This window comes from Barbus barbus, assembly GCF_936440315.1.
Source record: "Barbus barbus genome assembly, chromosome: 39".
Taxonomy (NCBI): domain Eukaryota; kingdom Metazoa; phylum Chordata; class Actinopteri; order Cypriniformes; family Cyprinidae; genus Barbus; species Barbus barbus.
Genome location: NC_136717.1, coordinates 20,619,861 through 20,639,313, shown reverse-complemented (window position 1 = coordinate 20,639,313; position 19,453 = coordinate 20,619,861). Strand labels below are relative to the sequence as shown.

The following is a 19,453-nucleotide window of genomic DNA, read 5'->3' as shown; positions in this document are numbered from 1 at the left end:
TCTGCTTTAATTTGTTATTGAAACACAATCTTGACAACAGTTTTGTCTTACATTTACTTCAAGGTACGAGCCTACGGTCCTGGCCTGAAGGGAGGTATTGTGGGTAAACCTGCTCCATTTGCCATCGACACCAAAGGTGCAGGTACAGGGGGTCTCGGGCTGACTGTGGAGGGTCCGTGTGAAGCCAAGATTGAGTGCCAGGACAATGGAGACGGATCTTGCTCGGTGTCCTATCTGCCCACTGAGCCTGGAGAGTATTCCATCAATATTCTGTTTGCTGATGCTCACATCCCTGGTTCCCCCTTCAAAGCCATGGTGCAGTCTGTCTTTGACCCCAGCAAGGTCACAGCTAGCGGACCAGGGCTGGAGAGAGGAAAGGTCAACGAAGCGGCATCGTTCACGGTGGACTGCTCTAAAGCAGGCGAGGCGGAGTTGACCATCGAGATTATTTCAGATTCAGGAGCGCAGGCTGAGGTTCATGTCCAGAATAACAGCGATGGAACATATTCTATCACCTACATCCCTCCCTTCCATGGAATGTACACCATCACGATTAAATATGGAGGACATGCAGTGCCAAAGTTCCCTGCAAGGGTGCAGGTAGATCCTGCTCTCGATACAAGTGGAATCAAGGTCTACGGTCCAGGAGTGGAACCCAGAGGTAAAAAGGCCCATCTAAATGCACTTATGTTTAGTTCCATTGCATTTAGCAGTGCGTTTCAAAACTTGGTGTATTTTGACAGGGGTGCTCCGAGAGGTCACTACACACTTTGTCGTTGACACTCGGGTTCACAGCAAGATGGGTGGAAACCACATCAAAGTTCGTCTTGTTAACCCATCTGGTGCCAACACTGATGCGTACATCACCGACAAAGGAGATGGCACTTATAGAGTGGAGTATACAGCATATGAGGATGGTAAGATATCCAGTGCATAGGGGAAAAAAATATTTTGTTTTTTGTTGAATTTTTCGTTTGAATGAATCATCCACAAACTTCATTTTTTGAAGCATCATTTTATCTAATTAATTTATTATCTTTTGCATATTCTTGACTATTTTGGTGTCAATTTCTTTAGAAGTTACTGCTTTGTAGCACATTTATTGTCCATGAGACAGAAAGAATAAATTATTAATAGTACTAGAAAGTGTAAAAAGTGAAATCCTCAATCCATGGGCTTGTAGGCAGTAAAACCAGACTAGGCCATAATTCTCTCTTTCTCTCTGTTAGAAAAATGTTATCCATGCACATTGGGTTGATGTACAATAACTGAAGATTATATAGTTTGGGTAACGTCTTGTCATTTTCTTCATGCTATTAATTTAACAGGCCATGTTGGCATTTCTTCTGAACTGAACCTACCTTTCCTCCCTGAGACACATGGGACACAAACATATACTCAGAGCCGTCTTTTATTCAGAGCACAGCTGCTGTATTGATTGTTCTATGTGGAGGTCAGTGTTGCGAGATGGAAATTCATTCATTGTTCATTGTGTTTTGAGCAGAGACTGCTGATGTCTATTTTCCCATGATGCCTTGATAATATTCCATCACAACTATCGATTGAGAGAGAGAGAGAGAAAAAAAAAACAGTCCCTCTCAGTATAGCCACGAAGTCTCTTCCAATCAAAGAAGGCAGTTCTCAGACAGGATAAAATGCACTGAGACACCATTAAAGTCAGCCAATCAGATAAGAGCTTTCCAGAATGAGAAGTACTTTCCAGTATCATATTTATAGATGAAGGAGTGCTGTTATTTTTGTCTTTGTGCAGGTGTGCATCTGATAGAGGTGCTGTATGATGACGTACCTGTCCCCAAGAGCCCCTTTAAGGTGGCAGTAACCGAAGGTTGTGATCCCAGCCGTGTGCGTGCCTATGGTCCTGGTCTGGAAGAGGGTCTGGTCAACAAACCCAATCGCTTCACTGTGGAGACCAGGTACATATTTCTACGAAAACCTGCTGTTGAATATGAACATGTTCTGGAATGGGCTCATTTGGAAACATCAAGTCAAACACAAGAAGTCTGAAGTACTATCTATGAGCCATTGTTTTATGTAATCACAGATGCTTTTTAAATAGTTTGCATGAAAAAAAACCTCACCAACCATTCACTGAGAGTGACAACAATTGAGTAGTGAACCCTATATGAATAGTTCTGGTGTAAAACAAATCTGGTTTACTTGTTAAATTTTGGTGTTTACATGCTTTGGACTGGATGTGAACAGGGCTGGATTAGTGCATAACTATTTTTAGATTTTACTGTAACTTATGTTTTCTCCCATGTCTGTATTTTCCTCTCTTTCAGGGGTGCTGGCACGGGTGGTCTTGGATTGGCCATCGAGGGTCCATCAGAAGCTAAGATGTCTTGTAAAGATAACAAAGATGGCAGCTGTAGCGTGGAGTATATTCCTTTCACTCCTGGAGAATATGACGTCAACATTACTTTCGGAGGTCTGCCTATCCCAGGTATGATGTAATTTCCTTCTGTCTAACTCATTCCGTGGTTTGTTTCTCAGTGAACTCAACATGCTAATTATGCATTGACATTGCATTTCAGCAGTTTGAGTATATGAGAGTGTTAAGACGTTTGGAAGCAAATAATCATGTCAGTTTGATTTAATGCTTGAATATTTCATACCTCAGGGTCTGTTTTAGCAATTTATGAAGGAAAACGGTAACTGTGCCATTTCTGTGGGTTTTTAGGTAGCCCATTCAGGGTGCCTGTGAGGGAGTTGGTGGATCCAAGTAAGGTGAAGTGTTCTGGTCCTGGTTTGGGCAGTGGAGTAAGAGCCCACGTCCCTCAAACTTTCACCGTGGACTGCAGCAAAGCTGGACTCGCCCAACTAGAGGTGCTTCTGTATGGACCCACAGGTAAAAATAGATTGCACAGAGAGTTTGGACAAAGTCCTTGATGTGTATAAATGCAATTTAGCTTTTAGAAATGTAAATAATAGAATACCAGGAAGACTGACTTAAAATGTATGTATGTTTTTAGCTAACATGAGGAAGTGGTTTATATGCAAATTGATACTTAATATCTATAAATCGTAAGTAATTTAGTGGTGTTCCCCCCTTAGGATTTAATGTTGCCATTTTCAAAGCATTCTATCAGTTTTAAACTACACATTTTTAATGCAACTTTGCTGGTTTTGGGATTTAATAAATAATACATTTGATCAATGAGGGGCATGTATTACGTCCAATAAATTTTTAGCATTTTCAAAAAGTATGATTATTTTTAAAGTATGATTATTTTTATGATTTTTATTCAGAAGGGATGGATTAAATTGATCATAAGTGACAGTAAAACATGTAATGAAGTAATGAAAGACAAATTCAAATGCTGTTCTTTTGAAATTTCTATAAAAAAAAAGAATCCTGAAAAAAATCTATCAAGGTTTCCACAAAAATATTAAGCAGCACAACTGCTATTCAGCATAGATATAAAATAAATATCTCTTGATTACCAAATCAGCATCTTAAAATGATTTCTGCGGAATCAAAGGGCGAGGACATTTTAAAACATGTTAAAATAGAAAACAGTTACTTAAATTGTAATATTTCACAATATTACATTATTTTTGATCAAATAAATAAAGCCTTGGTGAGCATAAGAGACTTCATTTAAAAACAGTAAAACATTTCACTGAACCCAAATTTTTTAACAGTAGTGTACATCAAAAATGCGAATTATATTTAGGTTATAAATGACTGTAAATCAAAGGACACAAGGACCATAGCTTTAGTTCCACATTTATGCAAAAGGTTGTGATGACCTTGAAAATGACAAACTGGTGCTGGAGAAAGTCCTGGATTTGCATTCAGTAATGTCCACATGAAGCCTGCAGACACATTCATCAACAGTATTTTACAGTTGTCTAGACTAGATGACAGGCATGCAGAGAGATCAACAGTGTTGTTATTCTAGGTATGACAGAGCCGGTGAATATCACAGACAATGGTGATGGCACACACACAGTGATCTACACTCCTGCTAAAGATGGACCTTACACTGTGTGCGTCAAATATGCAGACCAAGAAGTGCCACGCAGGTGAGCGGGCTGCTTAAAGTATTAATAAAGTCGTAATATTAATGAAGCGAATAGACTATGAACAAAATCTTCAAAGTTGATTTTAGAAATGAGGATGTGACTCTGTTTCCCCCTTTTCAGTCCATTTAAGATCAAGGTGTTGCCTGCTCACGATGCCAGTAAAGTCCGTGCCAGCGGTCCCGGACTGAACGCTTCCGGCGTTCCCGCCAGCTTGCCGGTGGAGTTCACCATCGACGCCCGTGATGCAGGCGAGGGTCTTCTCACTGTACAGATACTGGTGAGTGACATCAGGCCTCTTTTTTGACATGTTTTAAGACAGAGGTTTCCCTTGATGATCACATGTGCTTTAATGGCCACTGTCCCCCCCTCCGCTTCCCTCTGCCCTGACCTCTGACCCCTTCCCTGCTGTCGCTGTAGGGTCCGGATGGGTGCAGGCAGGAGGCCTCTGTGTTTGTGGAGGACTGGGGTAGGAGGGTGTGGGAGAACCACATTGTAAAGGGCACCATCCCCTTCCATATTCTTAGGAAAGGATGTGTAAGGCGGCCTCTCCTTTCGGCCTCCTCTTGTTGTTACAACTCACCATGTCTGGCATCCCTCCCATTAGCCTTGGGCCCCTAAGTGCTCATGGACTGTCCCCTTGCTACTGTACTCCCTACCCCAGTTCCCCTGCTCCTTTGGCTGCTTTTCTCCTTAATTGTTTCCTAGTTTTGCCTTAGTTATCTATCTGTCTGTCTGTCTGACTGTCTGTCTGTCTGTCTGTCTGTCTGTCTATCTTTTTACGTCACTTTTTGTGTCCTCTTGTTTCATTTACACCATATTCCTTTGACACTGAAGTGGCAGAAGTGACTTGGGAATTGTAGTTTCTTGAGGGTGATCCTTGTTTTTTTCTTATAATCATACTACTTTCCATTCTGAAAAGGAAGGGAGAAAACTTCACTCAAACCAAAACCAAACTGCACACATGCAAAAGCATCCAGAAACATTTTTGTCTTGTACAAAAGTGCTGTTTTTGAAAGTAAGAGTGAACGTTTCTCCCAAGCAGCCATACTTGATCTTTTTGTACCTGTCAAGGGGACTTGTTGCCCTCTAGTGGTCCTGTGGACTGACCTGTCATTAGATTTAGGCTAGAACCCTACATGTGGTTTTCCACTACATGACTAACAGTCAGAGATGCCTGCTACTGTATGCAATATGTATGAGGAATAGTGCCTTGTTGAATATTGGCTACATTTACTTCAGTTAAGTTCAGTTAGAACTAATTCAAATAAGATATAAGATTTAGACACACATACACATGCATTCCCATGAACACAGTTTAACAATTCATTCATTTTGCAGGACCCAGAAGGAAAACCAAAGAAAGCCAACATTCGAGATAACAGAGATGGAACATACACCGTGTCCTATGTCCCAGATATGACAGGACGCTACACTATTACAATCAAATATGGTGGAGATGAGATCCCATACTCACCCTACCGCATACATGCGCTGCCCATTGGAGATGCCAGCAAATGCCTTGTGACAGGTCAGTTGTGTGTATACGTCTATGTGACATATTACTTAATTAAAATGTTATTTTAGCAGTCTAGTTTATTTTTGAAACAGCATCTTATGCACACCATTATGATCATGATTTCTAACGGCTCTTTTTGTTGATTTGTAGTGTCGATTGGGGGACACGGATTGGGTGAGTTTTTTGAAAACATCATCAGTTATCTATATTGAACTTTGCAAGTCTTTTTATGTAGGATCAGTTTAGGCCAGGTCATTGAGATGAATGTTAAAAAGTGGCCCGATGTACATGAATTCACACTATAACTCTCTGAATGGTGTAGTAAAATTTTAACTTTATTGTGATTGCTGTGTCATGGACAGGCTCTGGGCTCGGACCCACCATTCAAATCGGCGAGGAGACCGTTATCACTGTGGATGCAAAGGCTGCTGGGAAGGGGAAGGTCACCTGCAAAGTGTCAACTCCAGATGGGGCGGAGCTAGACGTGGATGTGGTGGAGAATGCAGACGGGACATTTGATATTTACTATACTGCTCCAGAACCTGGGAAATACGTCATAACCATTCGCTTTGGAGGAGAGCACATTCCCAACAGCCCCTTCCATGTGGTGGTGAGCATCTTCTGTTGCTATGCATTATGAGTAGTGATTTTTGCATATCATTAGCATAAATATTTTGTATAAATTTGTGAATGTACACTACCAATCAAAAGTTTGGGGTTGCTAAGTTTTTTAATTGTTTTTGAAGGAAGCCTCTTATGCTCACAAAGTCTGCATTTGAATAAAAAATACAGTAAAAACAGTAATATTGTGAAATATGATTACAATTTAAAATATTATTACAATTTAAAAATAACTGTTTTCTATTTTGAATATATTTTGAAATATAATTTATTCCTGTGATGCAAAGCAGAATTTTCAGTGTCACATGATTCTTCAGAAATCATTCTAATATGTTGATTTGGTTCTCAAGAAATATTATCAATGATGAAAACAGTTGTGCTGCCTAATGTTTTCTGTAGAAAACAAGATTTTTTCCCCCAGGACTCCTCACATTCAAAATAAGAGCATTTATTTTAAATTAAACATTTTTGTAACAATGTAAAAGTCTTCACTGTAACTTTTGATCAATTTGATGCATCCTTGCTAGTGCAAAATATCAATTTCTTAAAAAAAAAAAAAGACTGGCCCCAGACTTTTGAACAGTAGTGTATATGGTATATTTGTATTTTTTTAATGCAAATGATCATGAACAATTTCAAAATATGGCTACCAGTGCATGGTGTGTTTTTACAAAATAATCATTCTCCCAAATAAAAACTTTTTTGTACCTCATTCATTGAGATTATGTTTAATTTAGCAATTCAATTCCAGTTCAGTGGGTCGAATTGAATTAGCTGCATGTAAATGTGTGTCGTGTGACACCCTAAACATGTGACCACCTCCTTCTCTAGGCATCTGATACCATCCCTATAATCGAGGAACCATGTGATAAACTACAGTTACAGCAGCCCTACGCCCCCTACCAGGGCTACACCCCTCACTGGGTACTTACCACCCCTAGTCATCAGATAACATCCTAAACGCTCTCTGCTCCTCAGCCTTCATCATTGCACCTTTTCATTTCATCCATCTTTGGTTAATTTCCCATGAGCTTTACTTCTGACGTCTTTTTAACAAGTTATTAAACAGCTAGTTGGCTGATCATGCAGTCATAGAGTTAATGAATAGCTTGCTGATCTCCTATTGTAGAAGAGTTGTTTTGCACAAGGTTTTTTGTAGCTGCTGCTTTTATGAATTTATTTCATCTGCTGCAGCCCAACCAGCCTGCGCCCTTGTCTGTTTTTCGCTTTCCAGCCATTAACCCTTTGCATGCACTTTGATCTTCTCACTGTACTTAGTTAGCAGTGCAGTGATGCTAAAATCACTTTCTCTTTAAGGCCACGGAGGAACCAGTCACTGCAGTGGATGCCATGGAGCCAATGCTTCGCCCGTTCAATCTGGTCATTCCATTTACTGTGCAAAAGGGGGAGATTACAGGTATTAACACCTATTAAAAATATAAAAAAATAAATAATTATCAGAGGTGCAAGGAAGCATGCATATTTTCATGCCCGTGGAATTCAGTATTTGCAAAGATGGCACTTTTTTTTCTTTTTTTTTTTTTTTTTAGGTGAGGTACGTATGCCCTCTGGTAAAACTGCCCGTCCCCACGTCACTGATAACAAGGACGGGACTGTGACGGTCAAATATGCTCCCACCGAGAAGGGCCTGCACGAGATGGACATCAAGTATGATGGGAATCACATACCAGGTATCAAAACAATCAGATGTTTGCTGCTCTAAAATCTCCAAATATAGTAATTATGCTATAATTGGTCTGTTAAATCATTTCTGTGTTCAAGTCACACTCTTTTAATATATCCCTTACAGGAAGTCCACTGCAGTTCTATGTGGATGCCATTAACAGCGGGCATGTGAATGCGTACGGCCCTGGTCTGAGTCACGGCATGGTCAACAAACCCGCCACCTTCACAATCGTCACTAAGGATGCTGGAGAAGGTAATACACACTCAGCCTGGCAGCCTCACAGTCACATTGCATTAGTCTCACATTGCCAGACATCCCACATTGCTCTATCATTTTCTCTCAGGTGGTCTGTCTTTGGCAGTGGAAGGCCCTTCTAAAGCAGAGATCAGCTGTAAGGATAATAAAGATGGCACCTGCACTGTGTCCTACATGCCAACGGCCCCAGGAGACTATAATATAATCGTCAAGTTTGATGACAAGCACATCGCTGGAAGCCCCTTTACAGCCAAGATCACAGGTTGGGGGTTTTATGTGCCCAAATATGGGTATGAGTGAGAGAGAGAGAGAGAGAGAGGATGAACAAGAGAGGGCAAAGTTATGTCTCTCCATAATGTCTGTGAAGCACTAAATTAGCTACCGTGTTTGTTTATGTGTGTGCGCATGACTTCACACCTGGAGAATTTAACCACATGTGAAGTGCTTCTAAATGTAGGAGCCACTTCATGAGAGTTTTTAGAAACAGGAAGCAGCTGTTTCCCCCCTCCTTCAGTCTCAGTCTCACTTTGCCCCTCACAACACTGCTCTCCACAACGGAACTGGGGTTGCACCCGCACAGTAAATGTTTATTTTTAATAACTGGATTATATTTTATTTATTTTATTTTTATTAACTGGATCATATGTGTATATATATATATATATATATATATATATATATATATATATATATATATATATATGTATGTGTGTAAAAAACACTTCTGATATATATATATATATATATATATATATATATATATATATATATATATATATGTACACTACCGTTCAAAAGTTTGGGATCAGTAAGATTTTTAATGTTTGGAGTCTCTTCTGCTCATCAAGGCTGTATTTAATTGATCAAAAATACAGAAAAAACTGTAATATTGTGAAATATTATTGCAATTTATAATATTGGTTTCCTAGTTTAATATACTTTCAAATATTATTTATTCCTGTGATGCAGTGCTGAATTTTCATCAGCCATTACTCCAATCTTCAGTGTCACATGATCCTTCAGAAATCATTCTAATATGTTGATTTATTATCAGTGTTGAAACTGTTGTGCTGGTTATAATTTTTTTTGGAACCTGTGATACTTTTTTCTTTGATTCTTTGATGAATAAAAAGTTAAAAGGAACAGCATTTATTAATTTTTTTTTTTACAATATAAGTCTTTACTATGACTTTTTATCAATTTAGCAATCCTTGCTGAATAAAAGCAATGTGACCGTGAGGCTGCCAGGCTTGGTGTGTGTGTATATTACCTTCTCCAGCATCAATTGTGAAGGTGGCGGGTTTGTTGACCATGCCGTGACTCATACCAGGGCCGTATGCATTCACATGCCCGCTGTTAATGGCATCCACATAGAACTGCAGTGGATTTCTGTAGAATCATGTCATACTGAAGACTGGAGTAATGACGCTGAAAATTCAGCTTAACATAACATAACACTGTTATTTTTTAATTATTTTCTGTCTCATTCTTGATGAAGGTGATGACTCCATGAGGACGTCTCAGCTGAACGTTGGCACCGCCACAGACGTGTCACTGAAGATCACAGAGACAGACCTGAGCTCCCTGACTGCGACCATCAGAGCCCCATCTGGCAACGAGGAGCCCTGCCTGCTGAAAAGACTGCCAAACCGCCACATCGGTAAGTCACACGTCAAGCCTGCCAGCACCTACATGCGTCACGACTGAGCTGATAAAGCAGAATATAAATAAGCCAGATCATATGATTTGTGAATAGATTCAGTTACTAAGGGATTTTAAAGACACAAAATTTTGAATTTCCAACATGAAGTTCAGGTAGGACTTATTGAAGTTGGTGTACACCCCTGCAAACAAGATGAGTCACCAATATTTACATACATTTTTAGATTGTGAGACTGCAAATGTAATTATAACACTTTTAGAAACTAGATAAACCTATGAGGATTTTCATAACAAGGTGTCAGCAATCAAACTGAAACTTTCTGATGAGGTGAGCCTGTAGTGTTTGCCTCAAAAAACCTGATTTGAGACTAAGAGCTCCTTCCTGTGATTTCAAAGAGAATCAACTATCAGTTCAAAAGAAGGCTTTTGATATAAAGCCAAACCCTGAGGCCTATATTTTTTGTTGGATATGACGGTGCTACCATGAAATACTCTATAAACCTGAACAAAGAACTCCCATTGCCTTCAGGAATATCATTTACTCCTAAAGAAGTGGGTGAGCATGTGGTCAGCGTGAAGAAGAATGGCAAACACGTGACCAACAGCCCATTCAAGATCATGGTGGGCCAGTCTGAGATCGGCGATGCCAGTAAGGTGAAGGTGTTTGGGAAAGGACTGATTGAAGGACACACCTTTGAAGTGGCTGAGTTCATCGTGGACACCAGAAGTGCAGGTAAATGGTATTCTAGGATATTTGTGGCTTCCATAATGCACTTAAGGTACAGACATACTACACTATGATGGAAAATAAACTTAAACATGAGCAAAATATGCATGGAGAACTTTTTCGTCCTTGTGCAAAACTCTCAGTCACACAGTGCCACACTATGGAAATGAATGGAATTCGTCAATGAAATGTCACATAGCAACATTAACCTTAATCCTGAAGTACACTTTTGACGCAAACGTTTAGCATTATCTGACTGCATGTGTAAAATTTATGTCATGCGCACTGAATGCATAAACTAGCATGTTTACAAACTGGGATTTATGAAGGTTGGATTCAATAAACAGTTGTGCTTCTTTTGCAAATTGTATTCAATCATAAAACCCATTGGTTCTGGTTCTCAATATGTTATAGGTTATGGAGGTCTCGGTCTGTCCATTGAGGGGCCCAGCAAAGTTGACATTAACTGTTCGGATGTCGAAGACGGAACCTGCAAAGTGACCTACTGCCCAACCGAACCCGGAACTTACATAATCAACATCAAATTTGCCGACCAACATGTGCCAGGTACAGCATAACCCTCAAACTGAAGTCTCGTTAACATGCTTTCCTTCTGAGGTGGGCGACTCTTTTATACACTTCATGTTGTTCCACAGGAAGTCCGTTTACAGTGAAGGTTCTGGGCGAGGGAAGAATGAAGGAGAGCATCACCAGAAAGAGGCAGGCGCCCTCTATCGCCTCGGTGGGCAGCACTTGCGACCTCAGCCTCAAGATTCCAGGTGAGGAGAGAATGAGCGAGGAGTCAAGCCTTTAGAAAATCGCATACTGTCTAGTAGAAACTGCATTTGGTTTGAAACTTACTTAACAGATGTATTAGATGTATTACATTCACCATGTTGTCACTGTCAAATGACCTACCAGCATCAGTTGTGTCACTTCACTGACATTCACAACTACTCTCCCATGGCCTCATGGGATAGTTTTTATGTGCACTTCAGAATCTCGCCAGAAGTAGGGTACTTTTCGCCTATTGTTGACATACTACTCATCTCATACTATTTTTTGCCCTACTACTACTGTAGGCATATTCAGACATAGAGCTTGTCTCTTTTTCCACCTGTTTCCCACTGTCACACGTGTCACTTCCTGTCTCCTCAATCATATTGGTTCTGTATTAAACTGTATAGAATTTAAGTTGTTTTGATTTAAAAAAAAGAATACGGAATTTGTTTCCATTCTGCTCAGAAGCATGCATTTCCTGTTTCTCCTTTTTCATTGCTTTCTTCTTCCTTCTTCTCTTTCCTTCTTCCTCTGTCTTTCGGGTTCCATGTCTGTAGGGAACTGGTTTCAGATGGTGTCGGCCCAAGAGCGGCTCACCCGTACCTTCACCCGCAGCAGCCACACCTACACGCGAACCGAACGCACCGAGATCAGCAAGACCCGTGTTGGTGAGACCAAACGGGAAGTGCGGGTGGAAGAGAGCACCCAGGTGGGGGGCGACCCCTTTAGGGACGTTTTCGGTGGATTCCTGGGTAGGGAGAGCCGGGGACCCTTCAGCAGCACCCAGGGCCGACAATCAGAGGGTGTGTGTGTGTGTGTGTATGTGTTTGTATACGTTGATCACTGGTTAAAGGGTTAGTTCACCCAAAAATGAAATTAGCCCATGTTTTACTTCCCCTCAAGGCATCCTGGGTGTATATGACTTTCTTCTTTCAGAAAACTCCAATCGGAGTTATATTAAAAATTGTCCTTGCTCTTCCAAGCTGGCAGTTTATAATAGCACTGGATGGGTGTTTTTTTTTTTTAAAGTTCAAAAGTAGTCAAATAAAGTGCGCGCATCCATAATAAAATGTGCCTCACATGGCTCTGAGGGGGGGGGGGGGGGGGTGAATAAAGGCCTCCTGTAGCAAATCGATGCATTTTTGTAAGTAAAATATCTATATTTAAAACATTATAAACACTTTTTTCTCACTTCCGATTCGGCGGATGAAGTGGGAAGTATGCGCAGCGCACACGCTTGTGAGATATGCTAGTCTCGCGAGTTTGTTTAAAGGAGCAAAGGAAGCAAAATTTCTTTACTTTAGCAAAGGAAAGCCAGTCTCTTCTTGGATTATATTGAACTCCGACGACAGTTTTCTTTACTAATCATGACCGGTGTTTTGTTTTGAAACAGCTTCCATGTGCAACAGTTAGCGGAAGTGAGAGAAAAGTGTTATAATAGTTTAAATATGGATATTTTTCTTACAAAAATGCATCGATTCGCTGCAGGAGGCCTTTATTCACCCCCCAGAGCCGTGTGAGGCACATTTTTACTGTGGATGGATGCACTTTATTTGACTACTTTTACACACAGAAAAATAAGGGTTTAAAATTGTACCTTTTGGGGTACAACAGCTTGTCCCTGGAGCAGTATCCTTAAAAGGACATCTTTGTACCTTTTTTACCCCTAATAGGTACATATTAGTACCTTAAGGGTACATATTACTACTCTAAGGTACTAATTTGTACCTATTAGGGGTAAAAAAGGTACAAAGATGTCCTTTTAAGGGTATTGCTGTTAAATACCCTTATGAAAAAACACCCGTCCAGTGCCATTATAATGCTTAGAAGAGTCAGGAGAATTTTTAATATAACTCCGATTGGATTTGTCTGAAAGAAGAAAGTCATATACACCTAGGATGCCTTGAGGGTGAGTAAAACATGGGCTAATTTTCTTTTATGGGTGAATTAACCCTTTAAAGAAATAATTTAGGTCCTTTTTTGCTATTATCTCACATAAAATTTTGTTTTGAAATGACTTATTGATACCAGAATTGAAATTTTTCGAGTGAACTATCCCTTTAAGTTTTGTAGTCTCTTTTTGGTGTTGTGTGTGACGATGTCATGGTATGCGTGTGTTTATGGGGTTTTAGGCGGGAATGAGCGCACACTTTCCACTGCAGACATTTATGACAGAAGAGCTGAGCTGGAAAATCTGAGCAGCCTTCAACTCTGCAGGCAGCCCAGCCAAAACATCCTCTTTTATAGAAGAAATGCCTGAAATTTTATGTGAAATGTCTCATTCGTGTGCCCTTCTCTTTTCCCTTCCCTCTTTCTCATCCTCTCTCTCAGGTGAATCAGGTACGCAGGAAATGACCGCACAGGTGACGAGTCCCAGCGGCAACACAGAGGACGCTGAGATCATAGAGGGAGAGAACAGCACCTATAGTGTGCGTTTTGTGCCTCAGGAGATGGGCCCCCACACTGTCAATGTCAAATACAGGGGACAGCATGTCCCCGGAAGCCCCTTCCAGTTCACTGTGGGGCCCCTGGGGGAGGGAGGGGCCCATAAGGTTCGGGCTGGTGGTACTGGATTGGACAGAGGTGTGGCTGGAGTTCCAGGTAAGAGACAAGAAACTGTGTTGTTGTTAACTCACACAAAAACTATTAAAAATATATTTTGTTGAAATAATTGAAATAAAATAAAATAGAAATGTAGATGGAAAAAGTGTATTTAAAATTTAAAAAAAAACTTGGCAATAGTGTTGTTTTAGAATTGAAATACTATTATAGTTTATAATATTTTTTATTATTTTTAATTTTTTAAATTTTCTGTTTTCATTTTTCTTTTTGTTGTGTGTTTTAGTAATTTTTTTTTTTTTCATTTATATTAGTTTTTATAAATTTTTATTTCAGTTTTAGGTATTTCAATATTAAATGTTAAACTAAATGCAAATGAGAAATTTTGCCTTGGTACCTAGCTGAAAAATAAGTTTATATTTTATTTATATTTCAGTTTATTTTATTTAAAGTAATGATTTTTCCCCCATGGATTTAATTTTAGTTATCTATTATAACCATGCCTGACAGCTAACTGTAATAAAATTAAGATGAAGTACTGAAATTAAATGACTAGAAACTACAACTGAAAAAATGAATAAATAAATAAAGCTAAAAGTGCTTTAAAAAACCTAAACTAAATGAAAATGAAAATATAAAACTAATTTAATTTACTAATAAATACTGTAATAGTATACAAAAAAATAGTAAAATAAGACTGACAGGAAGTCAGGTACTCTTTATTTTTTTCTGGGATACTGTGAACATTAAAATATTATTTTTGTGTGATTTTTTAGCTGAGTTCAGTATCTGGACCCGTGAGGCCGGTGCTGGCGGTTTGTCCATAGCTGTTGAGGGGCCCAGCAAAGCAGAAATTTCCTTTGAGGACAGGAAGGATGGTTCCTGTGGGGTGGCCTATGTAGTGCAGGAACCTGGTGAGAGCTAATGCAAATTTTTAAGCCTAGTGTTTGCATTAGTAGTGACATTTTCTATTTAAATTTTATGAATAATTTCCAATTACACTCGTCTTTTTTCTCTTAATTATTTATTTGATTTCAGGTGACTATGAGGTGTCAATTAAATTCAACGACGAGCATATCCCAGACAGCCCTTTCATTGTTCCTATTGCATCAGTGTCGGATGATGCCCGCCTCCTTACCGTCACCAGCCTGCAGGTGAGTGATTCCAGATCAAACACACTCACGCAGTCGTTCTTCTCTGTAGCAGCGGGACGGAGGTGATTCAGGGACTCTCCAGAGCAGATGGCAGCTCCTTTATCAACACACTCTCTGTGAGAGCACTTGATGGAGAGCACAGGACAGCTTATCACGAGACGAGACAAGTGTACTTGCAGTTCCCTTCACGAAGAGTGAAGAAGGAGTTTCTTAAGAAAGACAAATGTGCATGACGAAGTAGCAGAGCATTTTTATGTTGAATATGCTTAGTGAGAATTTTATGATTAGATGATATTCAGAAATTGTCTGTGCAGGAGATGGGTCTGAAGGTGAATCAAGAGGCCTCGTTTGCAGTGCAGCTGAACGGAGCGAGAGGGGCGATTGATGCTAAGGTTCACACACCATCTGGAGCAGTGGAGGAGTGTTACATCACTGAGCTAGACAATGGTGAGGATATGGCCACATACTCGTGAATATAAAAAGTTATAAATGGTATGATTTATATGTATTATTATTAATATTCCTATATAGTTTTATTAAACATTTTTATTATACTATTTTGTTTACGTTAAACAATTTTTATATTATTATTTATATAGTGTAGTATTTTTCAAATATAATAAAAAAAATCATGTGTGTGTGTATTTTTGTATTATACCATTTTTATTCTATTATTTCATAATTTTGTATATTTTTATTTATGTTTTCTCTAAATATATTTATATCTATACAAAATTCATTTTTATGTTTTATCAATTATTCATTATGCAATATATTACTTTAAACTATATTATAATATTTAATTATTTTGTTTATTATTATTTATACATGTTATATATTTATTTTAGGTTATATATTATTATCATTTATATTGTCCAAATATATATATATATATATATATATATATATATATATATATATATATATATATATATATATATATATATATATATATGCATATACATTCATTATATAATATTAATCAGTATTATTATTATTAATGATGTTTTATATATTATTTATTGTTTAATATATTGTTTTACTGTATTACATATTTTTATGATATTATTTTGTGTATTATTATTTATTACATACTATTTATATGTGTGTGTATATATGTATGTATTTTAAAATTGTATATATTATTATGTAATATGCTTTTAAATTATTCATATTATTTTGTGCATTATTTATATATTATTTTGTATGTCATATATTATTTGTTTTTATTATTATTTATATTATCGAAATATATATGCATTTATATTATGACATATAACCTACTTTATTATATTATTTTTTTTGTGTGTGTGTGTGTGTGTGTGTGTATATATATATATATATATATATATATATATATATATATATATATATATATCAAATTATTTTTTTTCCCCTTCAGTTTTTATATTATTTTGATTAAACTATTTTTTATTATATTATTTTAGGTTATGTATTATATTTTGTCTAAGATCCCAAATCTACCATATGATCACTGTAAAATTTAAAGACACAGTACAACTGATATTAGTTAGATCAACACTGCCTGCCTGTTTTGTGCAGATAAACACGCCATACGGTTTATTCCACGGGAGAACGGCGTCCACTCCATCGATGTCCGTTTTAACGGGAGTCACATCCCAGGCAGTCCCTTCAAGATCCGTGTAGGAGAACCCGGCCAGGCAGGAGATCCAGGAATGGTGACGGCTTTTGGGCCCGGACTGGAGGGGGGAACTACAGGTACAGTACAACACCAACGAGCAGCCAATCACGAGTGTTAAGACACAAACACAGAAACTCACTGGCTTCATCTCATCCGTCACAGGTGTGCCGTCAGATTTCATTGTAAACACGTGTAACGCTGGCTCAGGAGCTCTGTCGGTCACCATCGACGGCCCATCGAAGGTGAAGATGGATTGTCAGGAGTGTCCAGAAGGATACAAGGTCACCTACACACCCATGGCTCCCGGCAGCTACCTCATCTCCATTAAATATGGAGGACCGCAGCATATCGTGGGCAGCCCCTTCAAAGCCAAAGTCTCCGGTGAGACATCACACACTACAGAACATTACACTAGGCTTTTTTTGCTCTTTACATATGCTTGGACAGACACAGAAGACGGTTTACATTCAGTTAGCCAAAGGGTATTTTTTTATCTGTATTCCACCCCAAAAACAAAACATAAAATCACAATATTATTAATATCAAAATATAATATAAAATAAAAAACAAATTTGATAATAAAATGCTTATAAACATGAAAAACTACATTGTTGTTCCTTAAATATTAGATATAAAAAAGGCCATCTACAGCATCTTGAAATCTACACCTGAAGTGGTGTAAAAAAAACATTCAGCATGTAAATGTTTGAAACCCCATTTATATTATATTATATTATATTATATATTCCACCCTAAAAACAAAAATATTATTTATATAAAAATATAATACAAAATCGAAAATATTAAAATGGTTATCGACATGAAAATATTAAATAATAAACGTTGCTAAACAAAAAATATCAAATCTAAATATTATTAGTATAAAAATATAATTCAAAATATGAAAAAACTGCTTTGTTGTTCTTTATTAAAAAGCCGGAGAAATACATAAATGTGTAAATAACTATTATTAAAAACTGAAAAGGTTTCTTGCACTCATGTTGAAATGGGGAAATCTGGTTTTGAGATTATATTTATCAGGCAGAATTATCACAAATTTATGACAACTATGAAAGTGTGTGATTTGAGATTGAGACTAATGATTAGAGGGGAAAAAATGACAGAGAAAATCTTTCCACCTCAACTCATCTTTCATAAAGAAGCAGATTAATAAGAGGAAATCCACTCTTCTAGGGGCACGTCTGTCCGGAGGACACTCTCTACACGAAACGTCATCGGTTCTGGTGGAAACGGTGATGAAATCGTCCTCAGTGGCCGGATCTTTCTCTACTCTGCCAAAGTTCTCGTCCGACGCCAGTAAGGTGATCTCTAGGGGGGCCGGACTCTCCAAAGCCTTCATTGGCCAGAAGAACACCTTCACAGTGGACTGCAGTAAAGCAGGTACAGCTTTCTTAGCAAGACATGTTTGTGCATATTACCCATAATGCTCCCATACAGATGACTAAATGGCTTTTATTTTGTTTTGTCAGGGACAAACATGTTAATGGTAGGAGTGCACGGGCCAAAGACTCCCTGTGAAGAAGTGTACGTCAAACACATGGGCAACAGAATGTACAATGTCACATACACAGTGAAGGAGAAAGGCGACTACATCCTGATAGTCAAATGGGGAGAAGAAATGGTGCCCGGAAGCCCTTTCCACGTCACCGTGCCTTAAAGACTGTCTTTAGACCCTCTCCTCTATGCAAAGACTCTGCTGATCCTGTCCTGGCAAAGAGACGGGACTCACCGACAATGCCTTTTCATCACATATTAATCAAGAAAACGTCTTCTATATCTGCATAAGCTTTATCCAAAGTCCATTATGTGCTCATTTCACACTCGGTTATGTACCGTTATTTTTTTGTATTCTGTTGTTTTAGATGTTGCGAGACTAGATGAAATGCTAATTTGAAGACGCTTCGTGCTGAATCACATCCATCTTGTTACCAGTGAAGTTACTGTCCGGACCATTTACAGACATAATTTAAAAGCTGAATTATTTAATCTTTTTTTTTTTTTTTTTTTATCTAATGCTAAAACTGGTCTTATTTTTATGATGGAATAATGCAATTTAGTCGGGACTAGGTTTGAAGCCAGTCCTAATCAAGGGTTTAGTTTGAGCGGAGAAAGCCTGATATTTAAGTCCTAGTGGACCAGGTTCAGACTCACACTGGGTCTAAACCGGTCCCGGGTGGCCCAGCACCCCCTGCAGACTGGGTTGTGTGATTGGTTAGATTTTTTTTGTACCAAGCGGTGTAGCAAAAACCGTTCAGCATGTGAATGTTTGAAATCCCACAGTTTTTACAGTGACTATGTTAAAGAGCAACATTTTATAGTGATTTTTTATGTATGAATTTAAAATAGAAATGTATGGAGAAACACTAATTGTTTGATATTTTAATCTACTGTTTGGTAAAACTGTGCTGGCATATTAAAGTTTTAATTGCTAACGTGCCGTGTATTGATGTCCATATATTATGTGTGTGTGTGCGTGTGTGTGTATTCTTTTAGCCATCCAAAACGACAAATGTAAAAGCATGAGAATATTTATGCGTGTTTTGCTTGTGTGCCATATGTTTGTTGCAGTTGCAGCCACTAGAGGGGGCTCTCATACTAGTGAATGCCAGGTGTATGTAATGAGGTATCAGTTACAAGCTCAATGGAGGCTGGCCAGGAGAAAAGGTCCTTTAGGTCAGTGTTTGAATTATACTATTGATTGTGATTTAAAATCGCAGTATTTCCCCAATTTATCCCAGATAAATCAATGAAAGTCATT

The 19,453-nt window shown here is 38.3% G+C and overlaps 1 protein-coding gene across 5 annotated transcripts in view; it reads left to right on the top strand.

The window, feature by feature from the left end:
• The window catches only part of LOC306858413 (filamin-C-like), a 53,483-nt gene extending 34,351 nt beyond the window's left edge, over positions 1 to 19,132 (top strand). For 2 of the 5 annotated variants that reach the window (XM_079398949.1, XM_079398948.1), the window contains 28 exons: positions 64 to 661; positions 744 to 917; positions 1,772 to 1,934; positions 2,304 to 2,464; positions 2,702 to 2,869; positions 3,927 to 4,050; positions 4,171 to 4,327; positions 5,389 to 5,578; positions 5,717 to 5,740; positions 5,929 to 6,176; positions 7,019 to 7,111; positions 7,505 to 7,604; positions 7,738 to 7,878; positions 7,998 to 8,126; positions 8,218 to 8,391; positions 9,628 to 9,789; positions 10,321 to 10,524; positions 10,933 to 11,085; positions 11,175 to 11,297; positions 11,856 to 12,101; positions 13,630 to 13,899; positions 14,634 to 14,771; positions 14,896 to 15,011; positions 15,326 to 15,458; positions 16,575 to 16,751; positions 16,837 to 17,055; positions 17,869 to 18,075; positions 18,165 to 19,125. In XM_079398949.1, the coding sequence (XP_079255075.1) occupies positions 64 to 661; positions 744 to 917; positions 1,772 to 1,934; positions 2,304 to 2,464; positions 2,702 to 2,869; positions 3,927 to 4,050; positions 4,171 to 4,327; positions 5,389 to 5,578; positions 5,717 to 5,740; positions 5,929 to 6,176; positions 7,019 to 7,111; positions 7,505 to 7,604; positions 7,738 to 7,878; positions 7,998 to 8,126; positions 8,218 to 8,391; positions 9,628 to 9,789; positions 10,321 to 10,524; positions 10,933 to 11,085; positions 11,175 to 11,297; positions 11,856 to 12,101; positions 13,630 to 13,899; positions 14,634 to 14,771; positions 14,896 to 15,011; positions 15,326 to 15,458; positions 16,575 to 16,751; positions 16,837 to 17,055; positions 17,869 to 18,075; positions 18,165 to 18,352 (4,980 nt within the window). In that variant the 3' untranslated portion in view covers positions 18,353 to 19,125. Of the gene's footprint in view, positions 1 to 63; positions 662 to 743; positions 918 to 1,771; positions 1,935 to 2,303; positions 2,465 to 2,701; positions 2,870 to 3,926; positions 4,051 to 4,170; positions 4,328 to 5,388; positions 5,579 to 5,716; positions 5,741 to 5,928; positions 6,177 to 7,018; positions 7,112 to 7,504; positions 7,605 to 7,737; positions 7,879 to 7,997; positions 8,127 to 8,217; positions 8,392 to 9,627; positions 9,790 to 10,320; positions 10,525 to 10,932; positions 11,086 to 11,174; positions 11,298 to 11,855; positions 12,102 to 13,629; positions 13,900 to 14,633; positions 14,772 to 14,895; positions 15,012 to 15,325; positions 15,459 to 16,574; positions 16,752 to 16,836; positions 17,056 to 17,868; positions 18,076 to 18,164 lie in introns of all 5 variants that reach the window. The other 3 variants (XM_079398951.1, XM_079398950.1, XM_079398952.1) reach the window with 3 other exon arrangements.
• The last annotated feature ends 321 nt before the right edge of the window (positions 19,133 to 19,453 follow it).